The sequence below is a fragment of the Periplaneta americana genome, chromosome 6, assembly GCF_040183065.1.
Source record: "Periplaneta americana isolate PAMFEO1 chromosome 6, P.americana_PAMFEO1_priV1, whole genome shotgun sequence".
NCBI classification, from domain to species: domain Eukaryota; kingdom Metazoa; phylum Arthropoda; class Insecta; order Blattodea; family Blattidae; genus Periplaneta; species Periplaneta americana.
The window spans coordinates 159,585,909-159,598,554 of NC_091122.1; the positions used below are offsets into that span (position 1 = coordinate 159,585,909).

The window sequence follows — 12,646 nt, forward strand, 5'->3', positions numbered from 1 at the left end:
TGTGAACATTTCCGTAAAATTTACATAGTAAATCAATTTGTTCGGACAACCATTGCTGTTATAATTTTCATCGTGTTGTTCATTTTATTTTGAGACGCCTGTGATCTATATATATTATGACCCTTGAACATCGTGAAGTCATTTCATTCAAAAAATTGCAATGTTGCAATATTATACATAACCTACATTATTGTAGAAGGTTGGTGCAAAGCGACAGAACTGATTTTAATTGTTTCCAGAATCTGTCGGTAGGGTCGCTTCTATTTAACAGTTTCTAAAGTTTCCAATAGATGTTGCTGCTAGTATCACATAGTTGCAACAAATTTATGTATTTATTTTGTCCTTTACTTTCAGCACATTAAATTGGTAGTTTCTTAATGCTATTTATGCCTTAAAGTTATAATATTTCCTTAAAACTAGCGAATATTGGCGCTGGATTCAGTGACTCTACTGGCATGATTATGAACTATATCGTCTCCCTATAAGATATCTTGTTTCTCAGCCTTGGATAACAACAGCAAACTGTTTCTTGCAACGGGCTCGTTGGTTTCTTGCGATGAATTATTGCAATTTACCGATAAAGCAAAAGCAACGATTGTAGATATCGATTCTGTACTGTCGCAAAATACGTCTGTGTCAAAGAAATGAAGAATATAATTTACGAAAGTCTGCATGTGTAATATACACATTTTGAGAAACAGTTTATCTGTTATAAGTTGAATTAATTAAAAATCTACATTATTTCAAGTATATTTACTTAAATAATAATGACTCATGCGATGTGATACACCCAGCTGTGATTTTCCCAAGTACCTGTGTATTGTGGAAGCCTACTTTTTCCAAATACCTGGGAAAGTGAATTTTCGTTTCCGATTTCAGAACTGTTTCGGGTTTTCATGTGCAGAGTGTGAATGAGAAGAATGAGTCTCGAAAATAATTACTATTTATATAAAATATTAAATTAGTTTGAGTAAAATGCGGTCGGTTGGTGATAATATGGATGTATATAATAACGGAAATGGCCGCCCTTCAATTACTCATTTTAATGATACATTTGATGCCTGTCAAGTATCGTGCGTAGGCTAGGTATAGCGATGACAAGGAGTCCAGTGATAAAATTGTGTCAGTTGTTGAATGTGGAGCGCTATTTCTAAGTTCTTTTCAAAGGCAAATACTCTATCAAAAAACTGTCATCAAACTGCTGATGAATGCATTATGGATCGGAGTGAAGACCGACGCAGGACAGCCGTTCAAGATCTGGAGCCACAGGATACATATGATACCAGACAGGTAGGTTCGACTTAAACCCACAAAACTTGAAAAATTGCAGCATTATGATACAGAAGCCGGTGATTTTGTGATAAAATAATTGATGACGGTGCCTCCTAATTTTGGAAATGTACGCGTTTTTAATAATTGTACCAGGTTCTTGACCTTTAGGCCTACTTAATTCTTTCGTTGGAATTAGTGCATTGACGAAGTGGTGTGAAATGTATGTGAAGTATAAGATGCTGTCAAATTATAATTTTTGTAATCTCTTCAATCCCTGTGTTAACGAAATTGTTTGAAAAGAGAAAATACGTAGATATTGCGTATATTTTGTTGTCGTTACTGACAGTCTTGAGACTTATCTGCCTACATTTAGGCCTAATACCGGCTGTGTTAACACTTTGAAAATTGAAGGTAGAGTTATTGGAATTTTTTTATTAGCGAAGTGAATTATCGTTTATAGAGCATTTTACTTTAAAATGTTGCTGTAACTGCTTAGTACATAATAAATTAGGATTTATTGTAAACCTTGCCTGTCTAGGCTCATAAGATTTGTTAATTGTGTGATAATGTTAATTGCCTAAGGAAGCAACAGTATTTTGAAACGTACCGATCTTGTTTATCCAGACTAAGTCAGTATTGTTGGTACGTTGTAGGAATTTTGAGTAAGTTAAAACAATTACTTTTGGTTGCCACTGTAAACATATTGGAATACAGGAAATCATGTGCCACAGAGGTTAGTACTGTAATACGATTGTAAGATGTAAATAATTCGTCACAACATTCATAAGAATACCTACGCCTACTGCTGCTGCTATTCAGCGTCAGAATATTTTACGTTTGCCCATATTGAAGTCTGACCAATACACAAAGCCCGATTTTAGTAATTAGATTATATTTCAATGCTGGGCCTATGCCTATACGACAATATTCAATTACAGAGCGTAAACTCTTGTAGAAACGTCCAACTAGAAGTGAAGTTTCCCTCAGAATGTAAATTTCACAGTGAGCTAAGTTAAAGAATTTTCTCTTCAGTCAAAATGAAAGAATAACATTCCCAGATGTCCATTTGTCAGTACTGGTTTCTTTCTGAAGCCAAAGAACGTGATCAGATTCAGTAAATATCGAATAACACACTACACTATGCAACGTTGTCTATGGTTTAGCTAATGGAATATAAGTTAAGCCTATGAAAATAATATTTTTGGAGACTGACAGTGCACTAGGTCAACGCCACTAGGCTATATTGTCTGTGAAGTTAATATACAAAAGAATATATTGTCTGTGGAGTTAATATACAAAAGAACCAAATCGTACAATTAGTAAAAATTTAGTGGCGTTGCTATTTAAATCATACAAACCATGAAGCCAGTGCAGAATAAATTGTATAGGCGTACTTTAATTATGTAGAGGAATTTTACAATCTCACTACATAAATGGTGATCAGTATTATGTTAATTTCAGTATACGCATTCCTCACTGGAAATTATATCTTAAAATAGGTACTAAAAAGAGCAGATTTGTCTGCGTTTGTTGAATGCGCATCACCATGCTCACGAAAAGGCACTTTTCAGTGCCAATAATTTATTTTGTGTGCACAAGGTTGAGGGAAGTAAGTAATAGGGAAAGGAAGGAATCCGTGTTCTGAAATTTATCCACGCATAAAAAAAATAGGAGTTGATTTTTTTTAATCATATAATATTTTTATATTGTCACGTTTATAATGCAGTGTTGGTCAACATTGTTAGAATTTTGGAGATAAATAAGAGCAATAAGATCAAATGAATATGGTAGAGTACTTGCCTCCTATAGGCTTAGATGAAATGCATTATTAATGTTGATAGAAATAGATTCCACTATTTCGGTTTAAATTCTTCATAGTAATACATTATTTCTTCTATTACATGAAGACAAACATTTCAGTTAAAAGTATTGTCTTCATATTTTCCCATGATCCTTCCATCGCTTCAAATAGGTTACATATTTTTTATTGTTTACCATTAGAGAATTTACTACATGGCGTTCATACTCCAGACTGTTTTATCAGCAAGTTTTAACATAATTTAATTACTTTAAGCTACAATTTAGTTTATTCTACTTAATTGAACAACGTGGCATTTATGTAGACCTGAAGCTAACCAATTTTAAGTATATGATGAGCGTACAGAGATGTAAATGTTGAATTAAATTGATTTAGCCTAAAGAACTTCGTCGTCCATCAATTGTTTTTTAAAAACAAAACAAAACGAGAACTTTAATCAATGAATTGTTTTTTAGTAAAGTTGTATTGTAGGTTTTAAAAAGTCGATTTTATTAGAAATTGCGTGATGTTAGTGTATTGAAAAATAATGAAATAAATTTAAGATCTACATAACTTACTTAAGAATAAACTCTTTTAGAACAGCATTTCACAACGTAACATGTAGGCCTACATTAGATTGTTTTCCCTTTCATAGAAATTTTAACGACTTTTAAAAAAGTGAAAAGTGCAATTGTTCATTCAATTACCGACGCTAATTTACAATACCTATGTCACTCCGTTCATTGACTGTCAATTATAAATGGGAAGTAGGTGATGCATGAAACAATAGATACAACTATTTAAATAATTACTTAACATAGTAGTTTTTCCCTCTCCTTGCAACCAGTATATGTATGGACCTAGTTTCTGAGTTTTACATTTTTTAAATATTTTTTTTCTTACCGGTAGGCCTACTAGTTTTCTTTAACCTTAACGATGTAGTTTACATGCAATTGTATACATCATCTTTATGGTGATGTAAGAGAATACTTTTTTGGGTTAATTAATCAGATTAATGTAGAAACAGACTTTATCTGGCCAGAACAGAGCTTCACTGGCATTAAAGACGTAATCATTATGGTATCACAGTCTAGTATATACAGTCACGAAGCTTGAGTTTTGAGGGTGCTAGGAACAATAGACTGTGCCGGCACTATTTCGCATTGTCTGTAATGAGGCGATATTAGCGATCCTAGTGGTTAGAAACTATCTATGTATGCGTATTTACTACGTATTGAGCTTCGTGACTGTATATACTAGACTGTGATGGTATACTGTCTTGCTAATGACAAGACGTTAAATAAAGGGAGGCCACCGACGTAGCTCAGATGGTAGAGTGTTTGCTGATCACAAGCTACGTTCTGGCAGAGTTCAATTTCCACTTGAGTTGGTTCTCCCCCTCCCCCCAGGTTTTCCCAACTATAAGACAGGTAATTTTATGACGAATTCTCGGCCTCCCCTTATCACCAATTCCATCAGTGCTAAATAATCTAGTAGTTGATACAGAGTCGTTAAATAACCTACCAAAAATTAAATGAAGGTTTTAGGCTATATCCCTGACATAATTTTAAGACAAAATAGTCATGTAGCCTCAAAGATGCAGTTCAGAACAGAAGGTTCATTAGGTAGGTAGGCAGGCCTACTAGGTACAGATACACGTCACAGTAAATTTAATTTAATGTAATTAATAACATCGCTATAAAATTGAGAAATCAAATATTAAACGATGAAATATATGACAACATTAATAATTTAATACGTAACCACATAAGACAGATTTATTAGAACTATGGTACCGGTACTGTATATTTCTGTAATTACTGGTGACATAGACTGTAGGCCTACACATTTTATTGTAAGTTAAAGATTAGAATCAGAAATTCAGTTTAAAACATTTCTGTATAGACTTCATCTGTATATCGTCACACTTCAGTCTGTTCTGGTGATTAGCATTGCATGACTCTCTGAAATTTAGACTTGAATTAAATTAAGAATATTTCTCGAAAACAACGTAGCTCCTGGCTGCACAAGGGTTTACAAATTCAGGATTCATTCATTCATAGGTTTCTGTCCAAGGACAGATCTTTCACTGCAAACCCTCTCAATCTCCGTATACGAACCATGTATCTTAATGTTGTCTATTATCTGATATCTTCTTCTGCCCCGAACTTTTCTCTTTTTCACCATTCCATCCAGTGCATCCTTCAGTCAGTAATCCAGCCAATTTCTTTTTTTTTTTTTTTCTTTTCCTGATCAGTTTCACCATTATTCTTTCTTCACCCACTCTTTTTAGCACAGCTTCATTTCGTATTCTCTCTGTCCTTTTCAGCCGCTTCATTCTTCTCCACATCTGCATTTCAAATGCTTCTAGTCGCTTCTTTTCACTTTGCCGTAATGTCTGTGTTTCTGCCCTCATACAATGCACACTCCACGCAAAGCACTTTACTAGTCTCATCCTTAGTTCTTTTTCCAGAGGTCCGCAGAAGATGCTCCTTTTTCTATTAAAAGCTTCCTTTGCCATTGCTATTCTCCATTTGACTTCTTGGTAACAGCTCACGTTACTGCTTATAGCACAACCCAAGTATTTGAAGCACATGTTCACCGCCTCATTTCGAATTCGCACGTTTACCTTCTTTATTTATCTTCCGATAACCATGGCCTTCGTCTTGTTTGCATTTATCGTCATCCCATACTGCCCACAGCTGTCATTTAGCTCTAGTAGCATATCTCTTAGTATAATATCTTCTGCTGACAATGTCATATTATCAGCAAATCTTATGCACTTTATTCTTCTTCATTCTACCATCACTCCTCCCATGTTCTGAAAACAGTTCTTCACTAAATCGTCCAAGTGGATGTTGAACAGGTTAGGTGATAAAGGGCATCCGTGTCGTACAGACGTTGCATTGTATCTCTGCTGGTGAGTGGCCATTAAATTTCAAGTGGCTTAACTTGTTCGTGGGCGTCAGAGTATCAAAAAGCATCACAATTGATTGCTCTCTCTTCTCCTTCACCGCAAAATGTGACATTGCACAAAGGCAGAGATATAATAAAAGATCTGTAATCCTCTCCCTGACTTATTCGACTTTCCTCTGACATTTATTTTCTTCTCCTACCTTGACTTTGACTAGTTGGCTCTTATAAAGATTACTGAATAGCCTCCTCTCTTTCCAATCCACACTGGTTTTCTTCAGGATCCCTGTAAGTTTCCAATCCACTCAGAAGTTGGTATGTAAATGTGAACACAATGTACTTTAAAGCTAATTAGGGCCTATAAAGTTCTTGATTTTAAAATATTACATAATGGAATATTAACACAAATTGTTCTCCTTTATTGGTTGTGATTTGAAAGTTGGTAATTTCAGAAAATGAATCGGCTGCAAACTGCGTTTTCTTGGAAAAGAATGTTCTTCGTATTCAGCCTACTTGATGAAAACATTAGCCCATGAAAACTGGGCCAGTTTCCTGTTCAACGAGTTCATATCTCCCTTGTATCTCCTATAAGATCCTAAGAATTATTTTTTCATCGTGTTGTTAAATATTTGTTAGTCTCTATTTAGAAAACAAGTACTGGGCATTGTAAACCGTTTTTGTTTGTGCTTGACAGTCGTGCTACATATGTCCGTTAACTGAAATTAAATAGAATGCATGGTTTTTAATTAGAGCCTTTGTCATACTTGGCGAATCTCAGTTATTTCAGACACGTAAACATTGCATGTAACCAGTGCTAGTCATAGGCGTCGAAAAATTAATTAGAGAACCGTCTTTTATTTTAAAAAGAGCAAAATTGAAGACCATGAACAAGTGAACACATTTGCTTGAAAGAGTCATTCGAAATTTGGACTAATCTCGTACCGTAAAAATGTAGCGTCCCTGTTTCAGTAACCTTTACAGTACTGGATAAACCACGGTTTTCAAGCACTGCCTCGTATATAATCTACAAATGTTTATTCAGTCTTTTACAAATACAGGCTGAACCAGCTGAGGCTAGACGCCTAACCGCACTCACGGCAGCTGATTCATACGTAACGACGCTACCATATGCGGAGGATTCGTTCCTCGCTTTTGCGGTTAGTATTGCGTAATGATGTACTTACCGAATTCACAATTCATGTTCGAAATGACGTACTTGTGATATCTGGCAGGCTGCACATTTCCTGAAGACATGTCCAGCAACTCGCTGCAGTTCGTTCTCCGAAATGACTCGAATTTATGTCATGTAGCGGTTGTTTGTGAAAACAGTGTGGATTTTCAGTGTCCCAGTAACGATTGTTTTGAATGTTCACGTAATCACTGAGATGGAACCATGCTTCGTCACTATAAAAAATTAAGATGGGTCAAGTAGTCCATCATACACTGACTGTTAGAACCACATGCAAAACGTAAGTCTGCTCTGATAAGTGGGTTCCGTGCTGAGCTACACGGCGGGATGATGTCGTAGGACTTCTCTCTAGTAGATTGCCAATTTCATCTAACATTCAGTGAGGAACATGCTTCACACATGTTCGTTTCTTATCCAATACTGATCCAGTTGTACGAAATTTTTTCACTAAATTGTAAATCATTGTTTTAGAAGGCTCTGGCGAATCAGGGAATGACTGACGGAAGTTTGTTACAACTGTTCTCCAAGATTCCTATTTCACAAAGTTGTCATAAATAAACACTCATTCAAAGCTTTATTTCATAATGGACACACTACTGCATTCTAAATGTACGGTATACAACTGCACCCTCACGTGTTTACGTAACTAAACATGAAACGTACGCGATGGCGCAGCAGTTACTACGCATACGACGCCGACACTGACGCCGGTCTAGCCCTGGCTGACTCATTCTGTACTTTCGCTTTCTGTTGTGATGCTGTGAATAATTTGCCAGTGTTTGAGCAAGTTTTTGTGTCCTCACAGTTATACACAAGAATACGAGTATATCCAAGGGTGGTGTCTGCTCACCCCCGAGGACCATCGAAAACAATTGAAGACATTATTAAAAAACACAGCCCTAATCGCTTTTAATGAAATTGAGTTAAGGACACATTTGCTACTATTTCAAATGTTTATAGGTTCCAACAATGACACATGTCAGGTATAATTGCCACAAGGATAAACACCAATTGTACGGAAACAGCTGACATGTGTTGTTCTTTTTATTTTTATTGTTCTCTTGAAAAATAGCAGTTTTGACAAGGGCTGTTTTTGTAATAATGTCTTCAATTGTGACTTGAAAGTAAGACAGATATGAAATTTAAAAATATTCTGGAGTATTAATTTGTCGGATGTTTCTGAAACAATATTGTTATAGTGTAGTATTTTTGTGACGGATTAAGGGAAGCATATACAAACATTTCGTGCAGCTTTGCTGTATTGTTGTATTGTTCAGAAAATTTATTAAAATGGGAAGGATAAGTGATCCTTCTCTAAGAAAATTAGCTCTGAACAAGTGTTTTTTGGCAGAAAAATACATACACAAACTGAAATATCAACGAGGTCAAGCATCTCTCAACCATCAGTAAGTAGAATGAAGAAATCTTTGTGTACTAGTAGTGAGTACACGTCTTTTCCAGTAGGGAAATGTTGTCGGAAGAGCAAATTCAGCCCAAGAATAGAAAGAAAACAGAGATTCATCTGTCTGACGCAAGATGAATGCTGCTGGATTCCATGCACACCTTCCTCGAAAGAAAGCGAGAACCACATCAACAGTGGCAAAGAAGAGATGAGTGGGCAAAATAAGTCAGAGAAAAATAATTTTGAAATGACTGGAGCAAGACAAGAAACTCTGGTTTCCATTAATTAGTTTTTAAAACCGAGAAATGTCAAGAAATCTTGTTTTTATTGTTCTAATAATTTTCACACCTCTGTAGGTTTCCAAATCGCTACTTTTAATTGTGTACCTATTCCGCGTGTATGGGACAAAAACTACCAATAAGAAAGGTCTGTAACTTAGTACATAGGTCTAATAGATGTATGCAAATGCTGTTTGCACAAATGAAAGAGAGACTTAAAGTTTCTATGTTGGCATTACTGTTACCCTTGGTAGATAGCGGTGTTACAACGAGTTAGAGTATTATAACTCGTTGCAGTGTTATTTGTACACAACTGACAGTCAAAATGACGTTTACAGTGTAATGGAAAGTTGAATATGACAGCAACTTCTCATGTTTCGATATTGGCGTCACTACAGCCCATGGTAGATTGCAGTGGTGTTTGTTTGAAACTAAATGACATCTCTGTACGATACAAGTTCGCTACTGGCTTGCTATGGAGGATTGATAATGCCGATGGATTTTTTTTGCAGAAGGTGGTTTTCACTGATGAATGCACCTTTCATGTCTCTGGGATCGTTAGCAGTCATAATTGTCGGATATGGGGATCCGAAAATCCGCTTGCAGTAAGGTCGAGCTTGAATGAGACAACCCTAAAATCTATATCTGGTGCGGCCTTTTACTGCGAACTGTGAATGGCCTGTTCTTTTTCACAGCGAGAACTATGAATGAAGAAGTTTATCTGGACATGCTGCAGAATTATGCCCTCCGTCAGATACCTGAAGAATATTTCTTTCAACAAGATGGAACTCCTCACTACGTGACACACATGAGGGATCATTTGGATAACTGCTTCCTTGGAAGTTGGATTAGACTAGGTGGACCCATAGCATGGCCTCTTAGTTACCCGGATATAACCCTTTTATATTTCTTTTATTGGAGATACTTAAAATACATTTTCTACAGAACCCCAGTAACGAATTTGGAGAATTTGCTTCGAAAGAACCTAGCTGCTTCTAAAACTGTCACTCTGAAGATGCTGGAAAACACCTGGCAAGAAAGTGATCCTGCCAGGACGCCTGTCATGCTACAAGAGTTGCATGCATAGAAGTTTATTGTTATCCTCTGTCATTTGCTGCAAATGATATTTGAATAAATGTATTATCCACTGAGTTACAAAACTAACTTATTGATATTTCTGTCTCAGACACTCTGTATTTAAGTAAGACAACTAATATGGTTATGGACCCCTGTATTTTTATTTTGGACACACTCAAATAAAATTCCTGAATATGTGCCTAATCTTACTCAGTGTTGCCTTTTCATATTATGGAGAAATTTTTAAATTATCTGAACTGCATTGTTCTTGTCGTTCTAACAAGGAGGTACTTGTATGTTTCCCTTAAAGAATGATGTGGTACTGTATTTTATGTGAGTGTATCTACAGTATAAAACTGAACTTGAGCTCTGGGTGGAATGCTGCCCTACAGCAAAGTCTATTTATTAGACTTTATTTTAATGAAAGAAAAAAGAAAGCATACAATTTGACTCAGTATTGAGTTGCACAGTCGCTGTGAAGTATGTAGCATGTTTTAGAAAGCAGGTCGTAACAGATTTCAGTACTGTAGCTTCAAATTTATTCCATAGTTCAGTGCAATTTTACACTGTAATTAGAATATCATATAAAATAATAGTAATTTACTTATCCTAAAAAATTCCAGGAAATATGGGTACTTTCTCGCTAGAAAAGACTGAATAATATCGGTGGAAAGAATAAGTCATTTTCACAGTACTATATTACAAAGTTAAAAAAAATGTCCGTTAGCTGTGCAGAAATTTTATCTGAACAAATGTAAGTTTTCATTTTGAAAAGGAATTTTAAAATGTTACATTTGTTTGGATCAAATTTCTGCATGTTTAAAGGGCAGAACTAAAATTATTTCAATCATTTATTATCATAATACACTAGCTTAAATAATTGACTGAGCATATTGGGAATTAAATCAATGGCTTTCCCGAAACACACTATGAAATGTTTCATATGAAATAATTTTTATCTCGGAAAGGAATAAAAAATGAGCAAAATTGTATTAAACTTTTTTGTTTGAAATGTCTCAAAGAATAACCACCTGAAATTAATGACATTACTAACGGTTCACTTTGTATATTTGTTACCAGTAACTTACATACTTGCAATGACAGAAGGTTTAACCACTATCTCCTATGAATTGAAGAGTTCACTGCAAGAATGATGGATGTCACTTTCTTGTCGAAAATGAACCAAGACTGTCAGTGCATAGCTTAAGGCATATAGAATGTACATACAGAGTTATATGGCATTAACACTGATAGTCATTGTCCAGTAATGATCGGAAAATCACAGTTAAGCTTCGAGCACTAAGCATTTCAAACTTTCAATCGCTTCTCCTGCAAAATGTATTCCAAATGACATCCATCATTCTTGCAATGGACTCTTCAATTGTTTTTCGTTTCTGCTAGCGCACTTTCTCACCTTGCAAGTTCCAAGATTAGAATCTTACACTGTACCTATTCTACATATAGTGCTGCTCGAAAATATGTCATGGAACATGTTTCTTTTAGAAACGTTTTCTTCCTGAAATTTTAAAGACTCACCAAATTTGTTGTTGGAAAGATATTAGATAAATTGTTTCTGTGTTCTTTTAAAGTATAGGGACTGTATTGTGTCTGTGTTGATGGACGGGAATGACAGGGGTAGCGGGTACTCTTAAGTTTACCTGCCCCGTAACTCCTGTGATTATTACAATCCATCAAAATCTTCCAGGGATTTAATATTCAATCTTTTGATAAGACGTTATTGACTTGCTAGACGAAAACTATGCAACAACATGGATTGTTAATGATCTAATATTAATAGTTCCTTTTTTTCGCTCAAATTATAGTGGGTTTTAATTGTCTACAACCTTCAGTGCTTATTCAAGTGCGATTTTCACATGTAGACACAAAATATGTCACATACAAAAGTGATAATGGGGAGACTTATCGTAATCTTCGAAATAATTTGAACTCCTTTCCTTTGCATGTTTAGAGGTTCTTTGACCTTGAAGTTCGTTACAGTTGGAGGTTTCCCAAGGTAAGATGAGCTGGCCTAGTTTATTATATTCTCTGAGCAGTTAATATTCATACAAAAGTAGATAGGCGAAAGAAACATTTACGAAATTATAACGGCTATTTTATTTTGTTGCATGAAATCTGCAGAAAGTGGTTTGATAGCGATGTATCTAATTGAATTTTTGACACAGCCGAATATCTAGTGCATCTCCCCATGCCGGAAGATCAAGTTCATATCCTGTGCAGTGTACATGGAATGTGGCAAAGAAATACATGTTTGGGCAGATTTTCTTGTAATGCTCGCATTCTCCTGCCGTCGTATAGGCTAATTTCGTTCTCCGTAACGAATGTAACGCAATATTGCTCTTTAACCTAATGCTACGATTAAGACACTCCTTGGACCTTCATTGCTGCCCATGGGCTATTGGTTTTTATCCCATTCTGAAGTTTTAAGCATATGTACGTAGTTTAATATCCTTGAATAAGAATGTATATTTCTATCCACTGTTAAATTTAACAAGTAAATCAGGTTCACTGGTTGGGGTAAGTTACCTGGTTGAAGTTTTTTCCGCGGTTTTCCCTGAACCCATTAAGAGCCAATGCTGAGTAACTTCCGGGGCTGGACCCTAGACTCATTTTGCCGGCATCATCACCATTTCACTCGGACGCTAGATAATCATAGCAGTTGATAAAGCGTCGTAAAATAAACTAATGAAAAAAACAAG

At 35.6% G+C, this 12,646-nt stretch overlaps 1 protein-coding gene across 7 annotated transcripts in view; it reads left to right on the plus strand.

The window, feature by feature from the left end:
* Positions 1–832: 832 nt before the first annotated feature.
* The window catches only part of Patronin (calmodulin-regulated spectrin-associated protein patronin), a 242,515-nt gene continuing 230,701 nt past the window's right edge, over positions 833–12,646 (plus strand). For 3 of the 7 annotated variants that reach the window (XM_069829419.1, XM_069829421.1, XM_069829422.1), the window contains exon 1: positions 835–1,290. In XM_069829419.1, coding sequence (XP_069685520.1) covers positions 1,135–1,290 — 156 coding nt within the window. In that variant the 5' untranslated portion in view covers positions 835–1,134. Of the gene's footprint in view, positions 1,291–12,646 lie in introns of all 7 variants that reach the window. The other 4 variants (XM_069829423.1, XM_069829425.1, XM_069829420.1 and 1 more) reach the window with 3 other exon arrangements.